This window comes from Vanellus vanellus (assembly GCF_965231255.1).
Source record: "Vanellus vanellus genome assembly, chromosome: 3".
NCBI lineage: Eukaryota > Metazoa > Chordata > Aves > Charadriiformes > Charadriidae > Vanellus > Vanellus vanellus.
The window spans coordinates 58,990,700-59,016,214 of NC_138907.1; the positions used below are offsets into that span (position 1 = coordinate 58,990,700).

General features: G+C 44.2%; 1 protein-coding gene across 1 annotated transcript; it reads left to right on the forward strand.

Moving 5' to 3' along the window:
- Nucleotides 1-1,052: 1,052 nt before the first annotated feature.
- Nucleotides 1,053-24,896, forward strand: OPRM1 (opioid receptor mu 1; the record flags this gene model as incomplete). Its single annotated transcript, XM_082481547.1, has 4 exons — nt 1,053-1,393; nt 17,065-17,417; nt 18,532-19,052; nt 24,858-24,896. The coding sequence occupies 4 exons, from the start codon at nt 1,053-1,055 to the stop codon at nt 24,894-24,896; spliced, it is 1,254 nt and encodes a 417-aa protein (XP_082337673.1).
- Nucleotides 24,897-25,515: the final 619 nt, after the last annotated feature.

The following is a 25,515-nucleotide window of genomic DNA, read 5'->3' on the forward strand; positions in this document are numbered from 1 at the left end:
TTTTTTCTGCCTTATCAAGGAACCCTTCTGATTTCATTGATGAGACAGTAAAAGCGCCAGGTCCTAATAATCAATGATCAGCGACCCAGCAGGCAGTCCTGGAGATGCATCTCTTTGCTCCTCTGGAACGAACTGATCATGGAAATGTGCTGATGCAAAGTAAGTGGTGTGCGAGTCAAGCATCCAGTGCAACGCATCTTCAGCTTAGAAAATGGTTTGGACATCTTCCTCATCTGTGTTATCACATCTGATAACGTTCACACCAATGTCTAGAGGAGAGCATCCTTGGAGCTCTGGAGCAGAAAAGTCCTGAAAATCTTTGAGATCCAAGTGATTTCCAAAGCACAACTCTGTTCACTGTCACCCCTCCCAGCGTGGGGCCATACAGTTCACCACGTTTTATTACGAGGCTCAGCCATGTCTATAAGCACAGAGGGCATCGTTTCGTCAAGATCCCCGGCTTATTACGTTAATCACCCGCGTACCGATCTCCTTCGTCCCCGCCCCGGTCCATAGTCCCCGAAGTCGGTCTCTCCCTGAACTTCCTTTCTGGTGTTCGCCATCGGTGCCTGTGGCGTTCGGGAAGGGAACGTGTTAAGCGCTTTGCGCTCAAGTGCCACCCGCAGGGAAGGGGAAACCTGCTGTCGCGCCCCCCCGCTCCCCCCGGCCCTCCAGCGGCGCGACGGGGCGGGCCGGCCCCACTCTGCACCAGCTGCGCCCCGGCGGGGGCTCCGCTCACGGCGGGAGGCGACCGCGCCGGGAGGGGTGCCTGTGGCCCGCCGGCCCCGGGGGGAGGAGGGGACGAGGGGTGGGAAAGCCCCGCCTCCCCACCGCCCTCCGCCGCTCCTGCCGCTACAGGCCCCTCCTCCGCCGCCCGCCCCGCCCGCCGCACACATGTGCCCGCACCCAGCGTCGGGGCGCGCCGTCGGGGCGGGCGGGCGCCGCCGCCTCCCCGACACCGCGCACGGCGAGAGCAGCTCAGCGCGACAGCACCGCACCGGGCATCCCTCGGGTACCGAGAGCCGACGGCCGCGCTGACGCCGCTGCGCGCCATGGCCGTCGCCTACCTGCTGGGCAACGGCTCCGCGCCGCTCCTCGCCGGCTCCCTGGAGGTCCCCTTCGCCGCCAACGCCTCCGCCGCCGCCTGCCGCCCCGCCGCGCCGCCCTGCGCGGCCGCGCCGCCGGGCGCCTGGGGCAACGCCTCGGCGGCGGCGGGCTGGAACCGCTCCGAGCCCTGCGGCGGCGCCAACGGCAGCGCGGGCGGCGGCGGGCCCTGCGCGCCGGCGGGCGGCGGCCCCTCCGTGGTTACGGCCATCGCCATCATGGCCCTCTACTCCGTGGTCTGCGTCGTGGGGCTCTTCGGCAACTTCTTGGTCATGTATGTCATCGTCAGGTGAGTGCCGCCCCGCAGCCCCCGGCCGCTGCCGTCGGGGCGGACTCTCCGCCGCGGGGAGCCGGGCTGCGGGCCACCGTCCCGACGGGGGATGCTGCGGTCCCTCTCCGGTGGGCAACGCGCAGAGGGCCGCGCTGGGGGGGGGGGGGGAGTTTCTGAGGGGCGCCTGCCCCCGCGGGGAAGGGGCAGGAGGCTTTTGAGAAAGCGTCGGAGAGAGTGATCGGGGAAGAGAAACTTGCGGTGAGGCCGTGAGGAGCGGCCGGGCCGGGCGGGCTGTCAGAAGCCGCTGCAGGTCCGGGGATGCTCTACGGACCCTCCGCGCTGCAGCACCTCTGCGAGCTGCTGTGGCCACCGAGGCCCGAATCCCGCACCTGCCCGCTGGGGAGGGAGGATTTAAAGGGACTTCAGCGACTGCCTGTGAGCGTGTGCGGCGATAGGCACGCGCACGGACACCCGGCACGCATCCTCGCCTCTTTACCTCTCCCAAACCCACAAGCAAAATGTAAATGGCATCGCGGCTAAAAGCTTCTCTCTGCCCGGATTTGTAGATCCTCTGCCTCAAGTCTTGATAAATACGTTTATATTCGTATACGTTTATATGTGTATACGTACGTACAAGCGGCTACATGCGTACAAATACATCCGGATCGCGGCTGTGATCCGTAATCCCCGTTCCCTGGTTGTGCTGAAGCGCTTCGCAGCTTTCCCACCCGCGAGCCCACCCGGGCTTTTACCGGTCACTCACAACCGTGTCTTTCACGCAGGAGAAATCCCATGCCCGCAAATCGGCGGAGAGCGGGTGCGAGCGAGATTGAACGGGCTCCTTTGCCCGCCTGGGAGCGGGGCGGGCGCCTTCCGTGGGGGAACACCGCCACCTCCCGGGAGCGGGGCGGCGGGACGCGACGGGACGGGGCTGACCGAGCACCTTTGCCTCCGCGCCTGCCCGTCGTTTCCAAATCGAGCAGCCGCTGAGCCCCGGCGGAGCACAGCGGGCGCTGCTGAAGGCGGGGGCGCCCCTGGGGCGCGCTCCCTCCCTCCCTCCCTCCCTGCCGGGGCAGTCCCAGCACTTCCAGTTTCCCCAGGACTCGAAAGTGTCCCTTTTCCCTTTGAACACTGTGTTTCCCAAAGCGTCGGGGGAGCAGCCGTCGGGCAAGGGTGCCGTGGCCGCAGGGAGCTGGCGGGCAGGGGCAGGGGCTGGCGCCCAGCATCGCTTGCAGGCCCGTGGCACTGGGGTGGCTTCATGGTGGGTGCTGCACCAGTGCTAGCTGTCAGAAGCCGGGGGCGAGGATAGCGGTCAAGGCAGGGTGGTGTGGCACGGCAGAGGATGATTCCTTCAGCGTGTATTGGGGATGTCACCGCAAAGCCTTGCGCAGCTCATAGACCTAATGGGAACGCAAGTAACGTGCATCGGTGGTTCAGACTACAATAGTTCAGAAACCCGCTGGTTTTAACTGCGCTTTAGAGGCTGCATTTTAAATGTGCAGAGGTGGGGAGATTCTCTTCTGCCCTGTGGTTTGGTCAGTCTGAGACTCAAGCTGTCTATGTGAAGATGCAGCTGCAGAAAGGCTTCTGAACAGGGGCATGGCTGCCATCAGCTGAGCAAGTGTTTGAAGGCATTCCTCTGGGAGAAAACACAGATGCACAATGTAACAGAGCCGGGATAACTGTCAGCAGAGAAATATGCAGAATTCCAGGTTGTCCCTGGAATGATATATTTATACCGGGCATAACCCATACTAGGTTCATATTTCTTACATTAATTAATTGAATTACACTTGCACCACAAAGCCAAATTGAATGAGGCCCTTGCATTTAGATTTCTATCTGAAGAGAGCATCTTTCCCTGTGACTACAGCTTAAAAACAAAAGCCAGAAGCTATAGGAGAAAGCAAAAATATATTTTCATTTTACACAGGAAAACACAAATAAATTAAATGGCTTCTCCAAAACCATCTAGGAATTCTATGGCAAAGGCAGGACAGGACCCACATCTCCTATGCAAGAGCAGCTTTCGGTATGGCAAAGTTCCTTCCCAATTAATATCATGCAGTTGTTTACCAATTTGGGATTAAGAAAAGTTTACATGTTAATGGTTGAACAGGATCTGTGGTCTAAGTAACACAAAATGCATTTCTTTTCTGTGTTTCTCTGTAGGTTTAGTATATCTGGACAGCAATAGGGAACTTTTTTATTTATTTCCTGTTGCAAGCTATACTCACATGAGAGTATTCTGCATCATATAATATGCATATACGAAATAGTGAGCATATGTGCTCACGTTCATGTATCCTTGGATCCAGCTATAGATAGGAGGCAAAACTTTCACTGAATTGAATTTGGCATCATATAAAGCTCCCCTTCTTTATGTACCTTTCACACCATGCCTGCTCAGGAAGAACAAAGCATCAAAGTTCATATTAATTATTGAGACTATTAGAAATAAGATTTTACAGTGATATTGGTACCTAGATTGCCTTGAAAATACTAGGAGTTGGGAGGTAAGTGCTTAGATATTTGAAACTCTGTCTCTACTCACCTTTCAGAGTCCAGCCCCAGTGAAAGCAACAGTGACTTCATATTCAGTGCGCAGCATGCTAATATCTTATGTTTGGGTTCTTTATAAATATTTTAAAAAACTATTATGTTATTCTTGTAGACATTATGATTCTTACAACTTTTCCACATGACTTAGATCCATGGGTTTGGAGCCAGAGCCGTGCAAGTGCTTGCGTGATGTGGCACGGTCACTATCAGTCCACAGTGCCACCCTGTTATCCCACCTGGGGCAAACAGGGTCAGAAAGTGGTCGTGTCCAACAGGGAGATAGATGTGTGCTGTCATTGATGCAAAAATCAGGCTCTTCATGCAAAGCAGTTCCATGGATTTCCAATTTATGTACCTGTTATTTTATAATTAATGCATTCTCATCCACCCTCCTCGTTCTCGCAAATGGTTCCTGTTCAGATGAATACGCTCATCCTTGAATTAATATTTACATGTTATATCTGTAGTGTGTGAGGCTGAACCCCATGTTACTAACACTGAGCTGTTTCCCTTGTCAAGTACAAAAAAATGTCTTCTGAGTGACAGCAGTAATAGTCAGGTTTTACTGCCAGCCATGAATTTCCTGTAATCTGAAAAACTGTAGAGAATTTTTATTATCTATTTTCCTCATGTGCTTTGTATAAGTGTAAATTACTAATATGAACACAGCGTTGTTATGGCTGTGTCAACAGCAAATGCTACTTCTAGCTGCTGCAGAGTACAAGAGAGTGTACAATTAGTACCCATGTGGTGTTGAATTAATTTACACAGTAATCTATAGGCTTTTCCAGCTTTCTCATCAAGTCTGTGGGATTAGTCACACATTAGAGTGGGAAGAAGAATATGCCCCGTGATAAAGGCAATATGCTAGAAAACTGTAATAGATCACAGATTAAAATCTTTAGCATCGTTGGTCTGGAAGAGAGGAATAGTTCTCAGAAACCCCAGTCCCCCATGGTGCCAGGTGCCCTGAGAGGACTGTAATTCCACCAACAGCCGCTATAGTCACTCAAGTGGAGTGATTCCTTAATTGCTTTGCTATGAATTTTGTCACATATCATAAACAAAGGGGCCTCAGGTTCTCCGTGATCCTTCGCAGGAGGAAGGAAATGTTTTGTTTCTTTACAGTAAATGAGTATTCTGTGGGGTTTTTTTTAAAAATAATATTTAAACAGGGAAAGAAGTCCTCTCCGAAAGAGAGATTTCTTTTTACGTTTCTCAAAACAGCCTTTTAATAGTGTTGTGAAAGAAAAGAGCTGTGACTGGAACATCATCTAATGTGGAAAGACTGCAGTACTGAAAGCTCTGGTTGCTTCTGCCCAGCCCACTCACACTTCAGGAAAACTTTTACTCAGTGGAACGGAGTTTGGGGTGAAATTTCAATTGTAGAAAGACTTAATGTCACCAAAGGAATAAAAATTCTCACATGTGCACAGAAAGGGAAAAGTGAGGGGTTTGGAAAGAGGTCATAACGTATGAAGTGGAGAGAGTCTGTTTAGAGAAATAAACTGAAAATTATCCCAAGCTTGAAAGTGGCTGAAGCGAAGGAAGGTTTTCTAAAAAACAAGGGTTCTTCTTTGCAGGGTGACGTGGGGTTATGGATGCAGTGTGAAAGAAGGCCTACAGCATCTCTTGCAGCAGCACAGATCAGGGAACTTAGAGACGAAGACATGCATAAAATTCATTCTTTTCTTTCCTGTCCACAGCCACATGAACTTCTCCGTGTTTGGATGGCATTGAACGTGCGAGTGTGTGTCCTGCCTGTTCCACTGTCTGCAAGGAAAAGGTTGCAAGGAAAAGGTCCCACCCCAGTGCTAAGAGCTGTTAACTAAAGCCACAGCAGCCTTAACCAGTCTTGTCAATTATGAATTGATGCTGCTCACCAGGACAAGTCAGAGAAGATCTGGGGGCAGAACTGAGGGAGTCAGGTTGGGCTGGAACAGCACAGAAGCTGAATTAAATGAGCAGCAGCAGCATCGTGAGGGGGTGGCCCTCAGCATCCTGCATTACAGAAAGGCAGGTGTCCCTGTTTGCACACTGGTTGTGACAGAAGTTTACCAACCTCTGCTAGTGGGTAAATGTTGGACTAGCAAGCTGCTCCCCTCCCTCCCCCAAGGTCAGGGGAAGCACAGATAAAACAGCATGTATAACTTTGTGCTCGCTCTCTCTTTTTTTTTTTTTTTTTTTTTTTTTTTTTTTTATAAATTGTATTGGCATGGCTATGGTCAAAATTTGGCCCAAAATACATTAGCCTGCAGTGCAGGGATAACCCCCGTCTCCCTGAGGGAGCAGAGCAGAGGTGGCTGCGGGTTAAGAGCAGCAGCTGGATCTGCAGCCCCACACTCGTCTCCAGACCCTTTGCCACCCGGTCCATTATGCCCGGTCCCAGCGAGGTCTCACCCACGGGACAGCACATTGAATCATAGAATCATAGGGTTGGAAGGGACCTCTGGAGATCATCTAGTCCAACCCCCCTGCCAGAGCAGAGCCACCTTAGAGCAGGTTGCACAGGAACGCGTCCAGGCGGGTTTTGAATGTCTCCAGAGATGGAGACTCCACCACCTCCCTGGGCAGCCTGTTCCAGTGCTCTGCCACCCTCAAGGTAAAGAACTTCCTCCTCATGTTTAGGTGGAACTTCCTATACTCAAGTTTGTGCCCGTTACCTCTTGTCCTGTCACTGGGCACCACCGAAAAGAGCCTGGCCCCATCCTCCTGGCACCCACCCTTTAAGTATTTATAAGCATGGATCGATCAGGTCCCCCTCAACCATCTTTTTTCCAGACTAAAGAGACCCAATTCCCTCAGTCTTTCCTCATAAGAGAGGTGTTCCAGTCCCCTAATCATCTTGGTAGCCCTATGCTGCACCCTCTCCAGCAGTTCCCTGTCCTTCTTGAGCTGCCCCAGGAGGGCAGAGCCCCCTGCCCTGTGAGCGGCTGCCCCTGGGCACTTCTGGGCAGACGACATCCCTTCTCACTCAATTTCTCTTGAAAAAGCTGTTCTGATCCCACTGTATTTTTCCTGGACTACAGTTTTGGTAATGGTTCTCGTGAAAAATGATGTTAAGGACTTCCTGATTTCTTTTTTAATTTCCTCATAAAAATAAGTCAAATCGTAGCAGCTTTTCATGGCTTCAGTAAAATTAGAAAATATTGTAAGCACATACTGTTTATATTGTGTAATTATTAGCAAGCTAATGACTAATGAGCTAATTAGCTAACATAATTGTGAAGTACTGCTTTTATTTTAACTTACAGTATTTTGTCAAATCATCAGGCATGGCTTCTGCGAACACTGTTGATAAGCTTTTATAATTTTTCTAGATCAAAAGGTGGCGTATTTACAAAAACCTCAAAGGTAACGCGATGTAAGCCCAAATGTCTCAGCTAACGAACCTCTTTTCCAGCCATAGGCAACAGCTGGTGTTTAGTCAAAGAACGGAAGAAATAGGAGCATCCCTGTGCGAGCGTCATTCTAACATCCTGTTAAACTGCAGAGGGACTTTCTGATCTGCAGTTTGCATCAGCGTTTTATTCAATAGCTTTTTGTGGACATTTCTACAATGCAGCAGTCCAAAAAAGAACAGAATCAAAAATAATGTTGGAAATAAAAGGTCACAAATATTACCACACCTAAACAAAGCTGTTTGGAAACAAACACTCTTTAAAGTCAAATTTCAGAGTTCTGAAACATTTTTAAAGATTTTAAGTTGGTTATTTTTAAGCTTAGCTGTTCTAAGATGGATTTTATAGAGATCCTCCTTAACGGACATTTTCAAAAAATGATTTATTTTCATTATGATTCCAAGTGAAAATAAGTTTTCAATCCATGATCATTACAACTACGTTTTTAAAAAATCCGAAAGCAACTATTTTCTGAATTGCTGTGATTAGGCTGGTCTCAAATGGAGTTCTTATAACTATCTGTACCTTCTTTGGTTTATACCGTGAAGTTTGGGTTCATGGTATTATAAGCAGGTCTGCTATCATTATCTTTCAAAGAGCCTGCTCCCTTTTGGAAGTTGTCTTTTAATGGTGTTCGCTCGGAAGGAGTTCCACAGCTTAGCTCAGGTGCGTTAAGAAGCGTTCTCATGCATCTGTTTAATGTTAAACACTTTTAAATATTATTTATACTTCCCTTTGAATTTGCACGATGAAAAAAGGTAAGGATGACAGATTATAACTAGTCAGGTAACTGTGAAAGACATGAAATGGCATATTTTGTCCACCTTCTCACCAAGAAGTGTTCAATTATCAGCTGTAAGATCTTGTATCTCAGATCAGGAATAAAACTTCAAAAGAAAAACGTTTGTGTAAAACACAGCATCTGCTCCTCATTGTGTTGTGTGGAGCAATCCCAGCTGAGAGAAGTCTCTTAAGGGGGAACAGGGAGCAGCAGTTCCGTATCTTTTTCTGTTTTCCACTTGCACAGTGCTAACCTCCAGCACTGGGATGTGCTGCCTTTATAGAAAAATTATCCAAGAAGCCAGTTACCCAAATCCCTCTCATAAGGTGATGGTCTCAGTACCTTCCTCAGAGCCCCAGTTTCACATGCAATCTCATCCTTGTCATACGGAGACTGAAGCCATGATTCCCATCACTTTTCATCCGGTCTTCTCAAAACACAAATTTGTGCTCCTTCTTTTTCTCATGTCTGCCTCCATCGTCGCCTGCTTTCCCCATTCCCCCATCACAGGCAAGTCTTTCTTCCGTGTTTGTTCTCTCTTTGGTCCCTTTTTCTCACCTCTGTTGCTCCTGTCCAGATCTCACTTGACAGCTTCACTAGAAGACCCCAATCTCTTGCATGCAAGAGACCATACCTTGTATATTTAGCATTACTCTGGTCTGTATCGTCTATGGCATTGCCTTGAGCCCCATGCTACCTCTCTGATACCCTCTTACCCGGGGTGATTGTCTCTGCTGTTCCCCATCACGCCTTTGAGGATCTCACATCTACTGGTGGGAAAACTGTCTTCAGAGGCTTCCCTGCCAAACTGGGGATGGTTCATATACAGTCCTCACCTGAGGTGACCAGTCCACAAATCAGGAGGAGGGAACCAGCACCTGGAAACCAGAGAAAATAGCTGTTAACTTGTTACCTCTAGAAAAATGTCACCGCAGTTATCATAGCTGTAGTCAGTGGTTTTACTCTCAGTCACAGTTCCCTGAAGGCAGAGGGGAGAAAGTTAAGTTGAAGACACCAACACAAAGTTTTCCTTTCTGTGTCTTCCTGGCAAAGCAAAAGTTTCAGCAACAAGCACTCGCTGCTGGATAATGACAGTATATTGGAGTTAGCCTTTTTAGCACCATTGATTTATTTCCGAGGGATGTGTTATACAATAACTGTGAAAGCAGCAGCCTTTGCTGGAGACGCATATATGCCTCAGCACCAGGCAAACAGAGACTCAGGTAAAGGTGGTTTAACAAACGAACCGGATTAAGTCCTGGCATAATTTGCAGATAATTTTTCCCCCATTTAACTAGACTGGAGGGGAAGGAAGTGTACCAGCAGATGACTGACTGGGCATTGGAGCATATATGTTACTGTCATTTTTTTTTTATCATTAAGTAGTTTTTTGTGGTGTCTAGGAGAAGGAAAAAAAAAAGAGAATAATAGGAGATGTAAGATATTGCAACATCTTAGATGTTTGTGTAGCAAGTTGATACAAATATATCTATAAAGACCTGTTCTGGCTAGTTCCCCTCCCCTTTTTGGAAAAAGAAAGAATGCATCACATCAGCTTTATTTTGTATGGATTTCTGCCAGGATACTATGCATATAGATGTAATTTTAAAAGGCATGAAAATAATAAGAGGGAAATAATAAAATAGTTACTTGTTATGACTGCTGTGGAGTTTGTGTGTTCTGTCTGAATTAATCTCCTTGCTCGTTAATCCTCTCAGTCAGACATCAAGGGAAAGGACTGGCCTTCCTCCCCAAAATAGATTTTTTCCCAAAGGAAAAAGCTTGTTTTGTTTTCTCTGAGAAGGGACAAACTCACTAATTCAAACTAAGCAGCAGAAAGGGGACCTCTATATGATGCCTTTCAGTAGCAAAAAGAGCCACAAAAGTAGCAAAAAGGCAACAAGTGAATTTTAGCCCAAAGCCCAACAGAGTATTGTAATTAATTGAAAACACGATGAGTCAGATGTCCTCCCAGCTCTCCTGGTGCCCCATCATTCCCAAAAAGACCTGCAGAGGAGTCTGAAGAAAGCTGACTCTGGCTAAAAGGCTTTTGTTTAGCTCTCCCTCTCCCAAAACTGAGGTCTGAAAGAAGTCGCTACTTGGTTCTGAGAATAGGAGAAATGGCACTAAGCCGATGCTCCTCCAGGAGAAGTGGTGTGCTCTGCCTGCTTCTCCTGCCTGGGTCCTGTAAGCAAATGCTGATGGATCTCCACGTGCCTCGATACAGCCCCTGGTGCAAGGACAGGACAAGCTGGGAAGTCAAAGATGTTAGCAAGGTAGCCTGAGGGAAGTAAACTTTGGTGAAATTCTGAATTAATTTCACTTGTGCTATGGAGGAGAATAAAGTGAAAAAGGAACTTGGCAGTGGGAAAACAAAGTATTAGGGAGAAAAGAGGAGGCAGCTGAAGCAGCTACATTCCAGCAGTTATCTGCCCTATGTTCGGATCCACATTCAGCACACACATCCAAACTCCTTCAGAAAATTGACATCCCCTTGCCGGGATGGCTCCATCCCCTTGCCGGGATGGCTCCCAAGGGGAAGGCTGCTCCAGCATAACGTATGTGGAGGCCTTGCTGTGTTCCCCACTGAGTATGTCAAGTAACTAGGCCTTGCTATTTTAGACCTAGTACACCCCCTTAGCATGTCATGCCTTGACACGTGAAGCGATGCTTGGTGTTCGTATGTTTTTTCACCTCTCTGGTTAAGCCACCATCACCGGTCACAGAGGTAGCCGGCTAGCACCATGCTGGGAGCCAGGACACAAGGCTTTAACAGGAAGAAACAACTGCTGCCTCTGTCTTTCTTAAAGGCAGTAAGATCTTGTTCTCTTCCCCAGTTCAGCTTTTACCCCCAAACTCCGGATAAGTGCAGGAAGTAACTGAATGTGCCTTCAAATTGCACAATTTCATTGTAACTAAGTGTGAATCTTTTCTGCTATAATGTTGTACCTGCTGGGTTGTGGTTTTTTTTTCGATTTGTTGGTTGTTTGTTTTCCCTGAGGGCTTATTATTTTTAAATTACATCCTTGTATACGATCTCTGCAGAAGATCATAAATCAGAAGGATTGAGTAGATTGTTAACCACAGTATGGCACCTCCAGTCTGGGTGGCCCGGCCGCATAATAATGCATAAGGGTTGTACACAAATTTATGGTGCTTGTACCCAGAGCTTGAATTTAATGGCTTAAGGCATAAGCATTCTGAAGTGTTCCTGAATAGAAAAATCAAAGACTAAATCTTCAAGCTGATTAAGTCATATGCTCAAAGACAGGTAGGTTAGGCTCCTCCAGAATATATATGACTTCAAAACTTTAATAGGTAACAGTCTGCCACAGCATAGATCACAACTGTGGCTGACATGCAGTATGGGTCTTTCACTCTATAGAGGACCACTACCATGCAAAGAAAGAAAAAAGTCAATGAGATATGATGGCCATCAGTTAAGTCTTTCATTTGATACCCTTCAGCCCAAAGGTACTTTCCAGCATACGACCGAGCTGATAGACATCACTTTAGTGTCAAACTTAGTCATTGGATTGGCAGACAGAAGAAATGTTGTCTGGGGGATAGGAGGTATTCCAGACCGTCCTGAGTAGGACATGACCTTTGTCAAAGCTGTAAAGGCTCAGTGAAAAATGAAAGTACCTGACAGCTCAGGAAAGCATGCAGAAAAGTCCCTCTTTCCTACTGTTTTTGAGTTGCATATACAAGACGCACCAGAACAGCCATGGAAGTAAAAGTTGATTTAAATTGGTTCAACTAGGCATATTTCACATGTTCTAATCTTCCCACCCAAGGAGACCTCAACTAATTTAATGTATGCACATAATGATTCTTCATTTGTTTAACAAGTCATTTATGCAAGAAGAACATGAATTTGAAACATTAACCTAATCTCCTCCAGCATCAACAAGAGTTATGTCAGGTTGTCTGTATGCAAGACCTAATTGCTGGCTGTTGTTTCTTTCAGCAGCCAAACCATTTTCATGAACGACTGCTTTCTGCAATGAATCTCCTGTAATTAAGCCAGTTTTTCATATATTTTGCATTGAACTTAAACACAGATCAGATGAAGCAGGCTTTGTCTCCAAATTAGCATTCTGTGGACAAAAGCCTGCATGCCTTTGTGTTGCTGGAAGTGGTTATTACCAATCTATCATCGGCCAGCCCATTTCCTAAGTGCAAAAGACTGTTTCTCCTTTTCTCCTCACTGTTCCTATTCAGATGGGAGCAGTTTTTAAATTTATTTGTAATGGTGTGTGTTACTATATTCATTGGGCTAGACGTGGACCCCCTCTCTGACTTCTTTGCACTAGCCTTGTGGTACAGAATGGTAGGGGCTGGAAGGCACCTTCGGAGATCGTCTAGCCCAACCCCCTCGCCACAGCAGGTTCAACTACAGCAGGTTGGACAGGAATGCATCCGGGCAGGTTTTGAATAACTCCAGAGAAGGAAACTCCACAACCTCTCTGAGCAGCCTGTGCCAGTGCTCTGTCACTCTCAAAGTAAAGAAGTTTTTCCTCATGTTGAGATGGAATTTCCTGTGTTCCAGTTTGTGCTTGTTGCCCCTTGTCCTGTCACTGGGAACCATTGAAAAGAGTCTGGCCCCATCCTCTTGACACCCACCCTTTAGTTGGCATTGATAAGGTGCGTGGGGTGTGAGGATGCTATAAAACTGATCTGTTACAAAAGGGCTGAAGGGTCTGGCGGAGGGTATACTTCAACAATCCACACGGATGTAAACCACTTGTCCAAGAAGCAATAGGGAAAAGACTCAGGTGGCAATATACCAACTGTGTCTATTAGGCTTAGAAAAAGCGTGATGCAAACTAAAAATGTCATGATTTTTCAAGAAAATAGATGGTCGTTACATTATTTGCTCTTTACTTCTGAGCCATGTAGGTTTATAAGAAAAGATTCTTCAATAATTTCTGGAGATGATGAGGTGGAGGCTAAACCATTGGAGTGGGCAGGCCAGAAACAGAGCTGTGCATATGTCTTGCAGAAAGAGAGAGAGGCACAAGCATGCCCACATCTCGTTTGTCACGTGTCTGTGAGGTGGAAAGGAAGGTGCTTGTGGCTCCAGTTCAAGATGTTGTTACACTTTGTGCAATGGAGTTGGGGGTCTCTCTGTTATTTTGGTGAAGCTTTTGTTTGTTTTGCAAACTACAAGTGGCCCATGGGCTGCCAGTTGAAGAGGTCATTTCAAGACTTTCTATTTATCCTTGAGTACTAGGAACTTAGTGTCGAGCTGAGTGGGATTCTCATTATTTTCTGTATTGCTTTTTCATATTCCATGCAAATCCCAGTTGAGTAGACCTCTACAGATCAGATCTTCAAACTTTGAGTATGTTTTAAAGCTTTGCTATATGGAAGATAAAGGCAAGGCTGAGTTTGCCCTACAGAATTAGACAGATGTAAAGTATATTCTTACTGTTGTAAATCTGATCTATCATCTACTAGTACCAACTAAAAAATACTTCATAAACATAGGTGTTTTATAGAAGTAATGTTGCCCAAAGCCAACATCTGTCTTCACTTGCAACCTTGCTCATTGTCATGCAAAATTTAATATACGTAGTATTTCAGATGCCAACATTTCAATGCAGTCTAAATACCAGCATTCAGATTTTCATGGGTTTGCATTTAAGGCTCTTTCTTTATACATCTGTTCGTTTTTAGGTTCTCTAGTGGCTCTGAATGAAAGTGCAAAACCAGTATCCGTTAAAAGGTTGCGTTTATAAATCCCATACATAGCCCAGTCATACAGATATCCTGTGACTTTAATTACATATAAAACCCAGTCTCTCTGAAGCATCAAAACCTCATCACATACACATCTGTGTCTGGATGCTGGAAATGTTTGTGCCGCTTGTTCAAAGAGGTAGACTGATACCTTAACAAAAGATGTAGTAACAGCTAAGATCAAGGCTTTGAAGAGCTCCATTTTGAGGACCGTTATTTTTCATGCTGTTCAAATTACTTTTAATCAATTGCTTCAGCTTTTATTTCTTCGTAACAAAAAGTTAATCCTGGGGACACTGATAATCTACTTATTTGGAAAAATACATGTTTAACAAAATGTACCATTTAGAAATAAGCCCTTTATAAAATCTTGAAATATTCAGTACAGACAAGCACCCAAATGCCATAGAATTCACTGAAAAGAATACCGTAAATTTCAATAGGCTTTTGTTGATTAGGCAATTGTGGAGGTAAATACTTTCCATCTTCACAAAAGCTCTGCTTCCTTTCTTTGTAAGAACAGCGTGATTAGAAATATAAAGATTACAGAGTACATCAAGCAAAATCCTTCCTTAATAGCCTATAGAGCCCATTAAACGAAATAAGTCCAAGAACTTTTAAGCTTAAACTGGCAATGAAAGCAAGACAGCAAAACTGAAAAATGTGTAGCATTTAAGTGGGATAATGCCCATGCCAGTCCTAGTGAAGAAGCTTTATTCCATTTATTCAGAGCTTTTCTCTGCCCATCCTCTGGCATGCTAACCTGCATGTCCCTTACGTATTGGCTGATGTATTTATTTTTCGCTGTATTAAGCATTCCCTCTAAATCATCAGAATGGCTTTCATTACTGAGAAAAAAATCATTATCATCTGATGATGTGCTCTTCAAACAGAACTGTGCCAAAATCATTTGTGGTGGCAGCAGCGCTGGGCAGCATACCTAACCGTGATTTCTTGGCCAGCCATAAAGACAGGACAATCACCTCAGAGCCGAGCAGGGATCAGCAGCCTGGGTGAAGGCGCAGGGTTCTCATCACCTTTCCTTGTCTGTGCAGAACTGAGAGCCACTGCCCCTCCGCTGCTGTTGCTGCCTGAGCGGCTCAGACTGGAGCAAGCTGGATATAACACGACCAAACCTCCAGGCTAGCTCTCTGGACACAACCTTAGCTAGCCCTGGATCTGTTCAGACCTATGGAAAAGACATTCATTTTCGATAAACAACAGGAGATATGGCAAAAGGAAGGCTCAGTACAACATTTTCATTCTGGGTAATAGTAAAGTCAATACAAAAATGTTGCTATTTTCATTCTCCTCTGCAAGATTCATCAGCAGATTGCCCAAAAAATATTTTCTTCTCCGTACAAACTGTTTTTAGAGCGGCAGCTTATTGTGTACCTCTCCCACCCTGCAGTCCTGCACATTTTTTCTAAATAATTCCCAGCAGAGAGGCATGGATTCTCGCAGCATCTATCTCTTCCTAAGTTAGTGTTACAATCTGTTGGATAAAGTAGTGTTACTGTACGAAAAGTTTTTCGGGTACTTTCAGAATATAGGTTTTATTTAAAACTTGGAAGTATCGTACTCAGATCGTACTTTTTCAAGACAGCAATCAAGAACGAGCTTGGATCTACTTGAAAATCTTTTTTAAAAACACACCCTAAATTGCAATTAGGGCTCTTAGTATCTCCTCACATGCAGTGCTGGAGAACGAAAGAACAAAGCCCGTGCAAACTTTTTCAGATGTTCATCATAAAAGCTATCTAGATGCGTTCAGCAAGAAGTCTGCATTTCTCCAGACCCTACCAAAAAAGTTCCAAATATGTGTTCCCTACACAGCCCCATCATCATTATTTTGCAGCTGACTTGTCTTCCGAAGAGATCAGAGAAAAAAAACATGCAATACTGTATTTTACACTTTGTCTTCCCTGGCAGGTTGCCTCAAAGATCTTTAGAAATGGGCTATTCCTGTTGCAAATCACTCCATAAATTGTAAAATGTCTGATCAAACACTGTATTATTACTTTGCAGAAACAGAAGGGAGTTTTATCAAAAAAGCAAGCCATCTGCCCCTTCCCCCCCCCGAAAGCCAGGCAGCCACAGTCCCCAGCAAGCAGGACAGCAGGGCAGCATAGCCAGGAACTCTACTTAAACAGTCACTGCAAAAGTACAGCATCCTCATAAACAGCGGGTCTCAAGGGCTGCTCAGGTGACACAAGGACTTGAAACTGTAAAGGGCTCTTCACAAAAGCTGATGAAACTAAGGAGGAATTTGGACTCTACCTTTAGCAATGCAAACACAAATTAAAACATAAAAGACTCGCCCCGCCCTGCTCAGCTATGGTTGAAGTGTGGCATATTCAAAATTCAAAAAGGGGTTTGGGTAGTTAGTGGCACAGGCGTAGCAAGACAGAGGTACACAGGATTTTGAAGACCCTTCTGCCAAAATGGGCACTGTGGAGCAGAGCGTGCATTCCTACCTCAAGCAACAGGGCTGCAGCATCCACCCGGGATGGTGCTCCTATTGATACGCTCAGTGCATCTGGTTAATAGCATCTGTCTTCTCGTATGATTTAGTTGGAAGAACCATCTGTCCAACTTGTATAGGATGTGGAGATTAGTAAAGCAATGTAATAACCATCGTTGCAAATGATTTTAGAATTCTATCGTTAGAAACAAATGAGAGACTCTCGAAAGCTTGAATTTTTAGACACAGCGGATTTGATAATTACACTAATCTTTTAGGTACTTATTCCCTAAGGAATTATATCATTACTACTCCACAACATACAAATGTGTTCCCCATTCCTTTAGACCATGGTTCTGATACTTGACGTGACATCAGCAGATGGGGAAAATCTATCTATTCAATACAGGGTCCGATACATACAAATACAATTTTTTCAAGTAATTTTTCAGTTCTTTAGCGTCCATAATATTGTTTCTTCTACCTGTATCCTTTCTCTCTGCACAAGTTAAATTAATCTTTTCTTTGTTACACCATTTAACTAATGTCTCAGTGAACCGCAAACATTATTTCAATAAACTTTAGCAAGGGCATTTTATTAAAAGCAGAAAATATGATCTTTTATAGTGTCTAGCGCATTATTTCACAGGATTTTCTTATACGTGGTGCACTGGACTCAGTTTCGTTTAACATTGTCAGTTGTGGTCATTCACATGCTTTGGTGATTTTTTTCTAGGTACACGAAAATGAAGACTGCCACCAATATCTATATTTTCAATCTTGCATTGGCAGATGCCCTAGCAACAAGTACTCTGCCGTTCCAGAGTGTGAATTACTTGATGGGAACATGGCCATTTGGTACAATCCTTTGTAAGATTGTTATATCCATAGACTACTACAACATGTTCACCAGTATCTTCACACTCTGCACCATGAGTGTGGATCGCTACGTAGCTGTTTGCCACCCAGTTAAGGCCCTTGATTTCCGTACCCCCAGAAATGCCAAAATTGTCAATGTCTGCAACTGGATTCTTTCTTCTGCAATTGGCCTGCCAGTTATGTTCATGGCAACTACTAAATACAGGCACGGTAAGTCTGACTTTCATTCCCAGATTGCGTATTTCAATGTTTCAGCTCCTTTCTGCATTGTTTCACTTGATTGTAGAGGCGTTGAATTAAGTCCTGAGCTCCAACCTGTATGAAGCAGGTGTCAGTGCAAATGGACCCCTTCAGCAGTTTTCCGTCTGACTGTAGCTGACTGGACACAGCACTGCACATGTTCTGTCTTTTACAACAGGCAGCTCCAGCTCCTTCTGTGCATCCGCATGAGTCCCGCTGCTCCACACAGTTGCTGTAGTGTTCGGAAAAACATCTGTGCCTGCCTGTCTTCTGCTGTGGGGTGGTTGTGTACTCTCCTACAGCGCAGAAGCCTGTGCTTTGCCTATCATATTCCCACGAAAGTCAGCAGTCATAGATACTTTGTACCTAGTCTGGAGCAGAGAGCGTGTTCTGGATCACAGAATCATAGAATACTTTGTGTTGGAAGGGACCTTGAAAGGTCATCTAGTCCAATGTCACCTGCAATGAGCCGGGGCATCTTCAACTAGAACAGGTTCCTCAAACCCCCGTCCAACCTGACCTTGAATGTTTCCAGGGATGGGGCATCTACCACCTCTCTGGGCAACCTGTTCCAGTGTTTCACCACCTGATCGCTGGTGCTCAAAGACCTTCCATGAAGCGACAGCATCTCAACATAAATCCAAACCCTCCATTGTGCACAGTTAACAAGTGCTGTGTCGTCCTCTTCCCCATTGCCCTGAAATGCCCAAACTCTCAGCAGATATGGTGGTTAAACCATCTCTTTTTTGCCAGGTTTTATACTGAAGGTGAGAATGAGTCAAAGTTTAAGCGTTTATGACAATTCAGCTCTTTTCCTTGTACAATATACAAGCAATTCCAAGCCATAAAATGCAAAAGAGAACGCATTACTTCGATTTTATTTTTCTGACACTTCATACATGTTTTGCAGCACAGTGTCCTATCAATGTTTGTGCCAATGACAGGTCACAGATTGCTTCATTTTAGCTGTTTACTTAGTAAATCTTTGTGCATTTGCCTATGATATTTAACAGAAAAGGTTTAAAGAAAAGCAAATGAAAAACTGACCTACTTGTTCTTCTCTGCTGTTTTCTTTCTTCTCTAGGCTCCATTGACTGCACACTTACGTTCTCCCACCCTGCTTGGTACTGGGAGAACCTCCTGAAAATCTGTGTGTTCATCTTTGCCTTCATCATGCCAGTCCTGATCATTACTGTGTGCTATGGGCTGATGATTTTACGCCTAAAGAGCGTTCGCATGTTATCTGGCTCCAAAGAGAAGGACAGGAACCTGCGGAGAATCACGAGGATGGTTCTTGTCGTGGTGGCGGTGTTTATTGTCTGCTGGACTCCCATCCACATTTATGTCATCGTTAAAGCCCTGGTCAACATCCCAGAAACTACCTTCCAGACTGTCTCCTGGCACTTCTGTATTGCTTTAGGGTATACAAATAGCTGCCTTAATCCAGTCCTTTATGCATTTCTAGATGAGAATTTCAAAAGGTGTTTCAGAGAGTTCTGCATCCCCACTTCCTCAACCATTGAGCAGCAAAACTCCACCCGAGTCCGACAAAACACTCGTGACCATGCTTCCACTGCCAACACTGTGGACAGGACTAACCATCAGGTATGACTAGCAGTGGAGATGTCATCTCTGGATCCAGGCCTCCCGCTTGGAGATGACATGTGTTCTGAAGTTACCGTTTATACTGATTTGTAGCTGTTTGAAGGTCTGAACACCTTCAAGGTTATATTTGAAACTGATGTATGCATACAGAGAGGCCCCAGTCCTGCATGGTGCTAGTTGTTCTGTCCTCTAGTTGATGCTCAGAAGCTGAGGGCTTTCAGAGGTACCTTGTATGATTGGGTCCAGTGTGCATGCATCTACACAGCGCACAGAACAGTGGTTCCTTTGCAGGACATTCACAACAGGTTGGCTGCTTTAGAACTGGCTGGAGAGTAATCACAGATTTCTCTATTCATGCTCCTTGTCTGCTGAGGGAGACAGGAGTAGGACAGAACATATATCTCTCTTCTTCTCCCATTGCAACAGTGAATAAAAAGAGAAGAAACTGTGCTTGTACACTCTCGGTTGATGTACAAAGAAGGCCTGCCTGGCCTTGTTTGTCCAGAAAGACATGCAAGAAGTAGACAAAGGCTTGTCTACATGCAGTTCTTGTATCAGGTAATTATCTGTGTTGGCTAGGGTGGGTTTTGAGATATATATACACATATAAATATATATAAACACATGTTAGAATAGACTAGAATAGAATATTTCATTTGGAAGGGACCTACAATAATCATCTAGTCCAACTGTTAAGGAGTATTGTGCCATTTTGCTATTTAAGGTATACTGAAAAGATACCTTTTCCATGTACAAAAAGTCTTTGAGAAGTAGGGATTTTATGGCACAGCAGACACCAAGAGAAATTTATTTTTTTTAAATTCAGGTTCTTTTTGCTTAGCTTTTGCAAAGAAGCTGTTTTGTTACATCTTCAACATCCATAGTCCTAAGAATTTCCAATCCACATGCCTCAGTTAACATCAAGCAAAATAAGAAGACAAATCTTAACAGTCATGAAAATAACTCATGCACAGCACAAGCGCGAGAAAAAGTTTGAGTTGCCCCTGTAATTCATTAAAAAGAACAACAAAAGGCACAAGCCCAGTTCATTCCTTGACACATCACCTTTCAGCAACATACTTCGGTTGCTCCTGCAGCAGTTTCTCACTGCTACCACTTCAGCCACAAGCTAGCTGCCTCCACAAGGCGCAGAAATCAATGGCTTCTTGTGAAAACAATCGCATACCTGTCACTCAGCTGCTGCCAGAAAGCCCACATCAGAACATTGTCATCTCCAAATAGTCATTGCGCCAGAAAAGAGGAGGGAGCAGGCTAGAGGGAAAAGGGGAAGCTTTATTAAGCGTCTGCAATTGGTGTTGTAGTTCACCAGCATCTGATTCATACATGCCAAACTGTGGCCTGTGAAGTTGGTTAGTACCTGCTCAGTCTTACTTACATTTTGGTGGTTGAGCAGATCTGCCAAACTTGGCATAGGCGCATGCATATATGTATGTATGTATATATTTGTAGTATTTAATAGGTGTACAAAAAATTATTAGACAGATTCAGCTGTTAATAATGCATTCGTAACCCTCAGTGAATTCAGTTTTGTGCACGAGTCTGACAAGAGGATTGTATCTATATCTAGTAGAACTCCAGCTTTTTACTGTGCAGCGTGTACGCACACATTTTCTACATTTAATTATGCTTCTTTGTATTAGCTGTAGCCTTCTAAACTTCTACCCTTACCAAAGATTAATGTGGTACTTGCTGCCCAGAGGCTGAGTGAAATAAAGTCTGTTTCCCTGGGCACTGAGCAAACAGAGAACAGAAGATGATCCTTCCCACAAAGATCTTTCAACCTACGGTAACAAGGAAGAGCGCCAACCGTGGGAGGGGTAGGGCAAGCGAGTGAAGTGAGCTGTATTGGGGTAATAAGGAGGAAGCTAGTCTCATGGTTGGGTTCTTTGTTGGTTGTTTCGGGGTGGTTTTTTTTTTTCTTATTTAGGGACTAGCAATGGAATTAATTAAGAGATAAAGCACATGTAAAGAGAAGCGAAGGGGAAGACGCTGAAGGAAAAGGGAGGTGAGAGGAAGAGTGCAGAGGACAAAGGGGAACATCGGGAATGAGGTTGGAGTGAGGCAGTAAGGAAGGAAACGGATGCAAAGAGCCAATATGCACAGAACAAAAAAAAAAATGTATGTAGAGCTGTAAGAAGTTGTGTGACTGCACAGCTTTATCTGCTTGTGTAGCTCGTCCTAGCAACTAGCCATCAGTTTTCCCCAGGGCCAGGGGGAAGAAGGCAATTGGAAGCTCGTATCAGCATAGATGGCTTGTCTGGTATTTGAAAGAATTTGAAGTGGCCATAAATGGGCCCGATTTCACTTCCCTCACCACCATCCCTGCAGTCCTTGCTTCAGCAGCTGCTGCTGACACCACTGGTTTACTTCTGCCAGATGTGCTCGCTGGATGCTGACCTGAGCCTTCTCCCTGCTGCACTCCCTGGAGCACTGCAGCTATCAGGTGCAGTCTTTCTCACTCGCCACAAAGTCTACAGAATATATTGACACCAAGCCACGTTCAGACTTCCATATTAAACTTCGTTTGCTTTTTTTTTCTCCAGCAAACATTTCAGTAAGAGACAACATTTTTGTTGTCTGCTGCTATCAGAATGACAGACAGGGTTGTCAGACTAATCTACACTAAAAAGGTTCTCTGGGATACTACTTACAAGTGTAACATCTAATTTAATTTTTTTATTATTACTTTTTAAACAGAGAAAGCCCTAGGGTGAATGCAGCTTTTTCTCTCAGAAAAGAAAAATAAAAGCAAAAATAAAGTAAAAAACAAACAAACAAACAAACAAACCGCTGTTTGCTCAAACAGTGAGCTTTTGTAAATTATATTGACAGGATATTCTTTTCACAAGTAAATGCTTTCTGTACAAGAAAGTCTAGCTAGTATATCTGTATTGATCTAAGTATGCTGACAAGCTCGTTCTTGTGTAGACAAGGCCTTGGAGAGGGTTTGGTATGAATTCTAATTGCATGGCTGTATAGTGCTCAGCACAGTTCAAGTCATTTTCGAAGAAACAGATGTTCTACAAGTTGCTTTTTTGCCAAGTGAGAATTCTTTACTCCTGCTAAAGTTATTGAGAACTGCAAGCACTCAATCACTCAACAGCTTAGGGTCTCACACTCTGAAGGCACTTAAAAATAAGCATTCACTGATGGAAGGAACAACTGTGTTTTCTATCCGTGCAAAAGCAATAACAGAAAATGTCACAAATGTTCATATTATTCTGCCGTAAGATAAGGGCATTTGGTCAACTTTATGGCTCTTTGACATTACCAAAAAGTTCCTCCAGATTAAGGATTTGGTTGACATTTTATCAGCATTTATGAAAAGTGGAAGAGCAAAACAAGTTCGGAGAAATGCAGCTTCTTCCAAATGCAAAGTAGCATCTGGTCCAGAACACTGATGGTATGAGCATTTATAGAGATAGCACATGGTCAATGGAGCAACATAGTTCTGAGGGAGAAAAGGCAGTGGCTAATCAGGCAGGCAGAAACTGGAAGTGTTGTAAGACTGAGGTGTTTGACATCTGTGGGATGTAGCCTGTTCAACCCAACTAACTCCTGCAGTCAAATGCACAGGTTACACTTGTTCCAAAGTGAGCTTAAAGGCTCTCTTTGGTTTTCAAGGAGGCACATGCAATCTTATAAGTGCATTTGCATGAAGAGTTAAAACAAGAGTAGGAATGACGGTATCCTGGAAAAATTGCTTGCAAAGCAGAACCGCTTACTCCAGATTTTTCTCTGTATGACCCAATATGGGTAGGGAATAGTAATAAAGGACCAAATACAAGATTTTGCAAATGGCTGAGTTTTTTTGATATCAGTGACATCAACCTGATTCATAACCTTGACAAATATTTTGAAATGCCTTTCACTTCAGATGCACAGAGACTCTCTGTATTAGTTTATCTGAGATTTAAAAAAAGTTTGACTGTTTTTAAAATTGAACGTTCATTGATAATTCTTATTTCCCGAAAACTATTTTTTTCCAAATGCCTTTTATTTATGTTAACGTCCATCTGTTAATAGCAAAAAATCCTAAATACTGAGGAAAATGGATTATTAATAATCATAGAAACCTGATAAATTTCTTCTGTTTCAGCGAGTTAGTGTCTTTGTGACCCATTTAAGTTTTTATAGCAGCCTCACCTGAACGTATCCAAGCAACTAAGCAAATTATGTATAGGCACATTTTTTGTATTTTTAGCTTCTGGCGCTTTCTCCTTATCCACTGAAGTGTCTAAATGACATAACGGAAGCTGCAAATCCTCCTCATATGCTGAACATGAGGCCTCAGATAGGTTCAGTAAACCAGAAGCTCTGGTATTTCTGTTCAGCTCTGAAAGCTTTGCCCTTATTGCTTAGATGGGCAGCCATGTGTACGAATAAAAAGGATATTGGATTAAAGAAAAACTATTTTTGAATTGAAAAGAGGAATAGTTGAAAGCTAGTTTTACTTTGATTAAATAAATTAAGAAAGTTCTTTCTTACCTTTTTATTTTCCCAGTGCTATATGACAAACAAATACGGGGAATGCTGGTGAGTCCTGTGCAGAAACATGACAAAAGCTGGGCAGATTCCATAACTCCAAACCTGGGCAGATTCATATCTACCTGTATGAATAGAGACCTATCCATACAGATAAATGAATATGAACTTCAAAATTCATTTCTGGCTGTAGACTTCTCCAAAAGACAGGGACATTCACATTTAGGATCAGGTCAGTTTCTGGCCAAATAGAGCTGAGGAGTAATATTCCCACTACAGAATAAAGAAAGTCCCTGAGTATAGCATGTTAAATTGAACAAGCGTTTGAGCTATGTTGTGGCCTTGGAGAAATTTATCTTCACATCAGAAGTCCTAACAGCCTCCCCTCTGCTGAACATGCTTGGAAAGCAATCCAGTTAGAAAGTACACTTTCCTTCTCCCTGCCCCCAAATCCTTACCTATGTCCCATTACTTTTACAGGAGCACCTTCTTTCTCTTGTCTCAATCAGGCTTCATCCGTGGCTCTACTTTCCATACAGTAGAGCCTTTATTTGCAGTGTCTCCCACCCTGTTTTCAGCAGGTTCTAGTCCTGCAGGACAACATTGGCTGGGCAGTAAAAAGGGTTGCAGCCGTTCAGGATGTGCTGTGCAGTAAGCCGATTTTCTTGATGAAAACATCTGTAGTGCTATTGTGCTTGGATGCGAATGGGACTAAACGCGGATACTGTGGACACACACAGGGCTGAGAGGCTGCTGGGTTTGTTTGCTGATGTAAGTCCATCTCACACAGATTTTAAACTAGACTTTAACTGCAAATCCAAAAGTTAGCCAATGTACTGACGTGAGCACGGAAGGTATCATCTAAAATACTAACTTCGCTGCAATTGCTACAAGAAGAATACAGTGAGGGAGTGAAACCCTTCCATATTCATGAAGTTCGTAGAGGGTGTGCCTCTAGAAAGAGAACAACTGGCTTGGTATGAAATATATTCTAATTCTAATTCAACTTTCAGATCTACTTGCATTTCTTCATCTTTAAAGGTCAGACATGAAACTTTTCTGTGATCATTCCCTCTGCCTTTGTTGCTTTATTGCAAAGGCGTAGTCTTGCCTTACTGCCTGAGCTACCTGGTTAGCTTTATACAGCAGGACAGTAGCTGCAAATGAGAAGGAAATTCCTCTTTAAAAACAAAACAAAACAAAAAAAAAACCCAAAACACATGCAAACACATACACGAATTTGTGGGTGGGAAGAAATCAAGTAATTGTTCATTGTATTTGCAATCTCTTTCCTTTCAGTTGGAACTTCAAGAAGCTGAAACTACTCCACTGCCGTGACAGGGTCTCCTGCTGCATAGCTCTCAAAGCAACTGCACACCAGTGCCAGAGTGTCTGGGCAGTATGCTATGGGAATGTGTAGGATACACTTCCCCTCAAAAAAAAAAAATACCACAGAGGAAAGTGCCTGCTTTTCCAGTCTGTCAAAAATTGCTTCTGCATCACTTCTACATTGCGCGTAACAGAAGCATGAAACTTAACAGCGAGCAGAGCCGAGAGGTACGGGGGCTTGCCAGGCTCCAGTGTTTAAAGCAGTCACGTTTACCAGGAATACATACATTAGTCTAAATAAAGCTACTGTACCTGTAGCGGTCTGACATGCTCTTGGTAAGTGACAGTGGTGTTCAACAGGTTGGAAACAAAAATTCAAAGGCTAGACAACTATAGTTTGAAAAATAAAGGAGAGCTTTTAATGATTGGAAAAAATGAGAAATGAAGTTTTAATACTGTTGGGTATTCGATTTACTCTTAAAATTTATTTGTAGAGGTGTTTTCTGTCCAGGTTATTTGTGTGCTCAAGTCTTACAAGATCATCTAGAACAACACATTTGCAGTTCAGGAGGTCTCCTCTCACGAGGATTGCATGTTCCACAATTTCAAAGGGAAAATATTTCCTTCA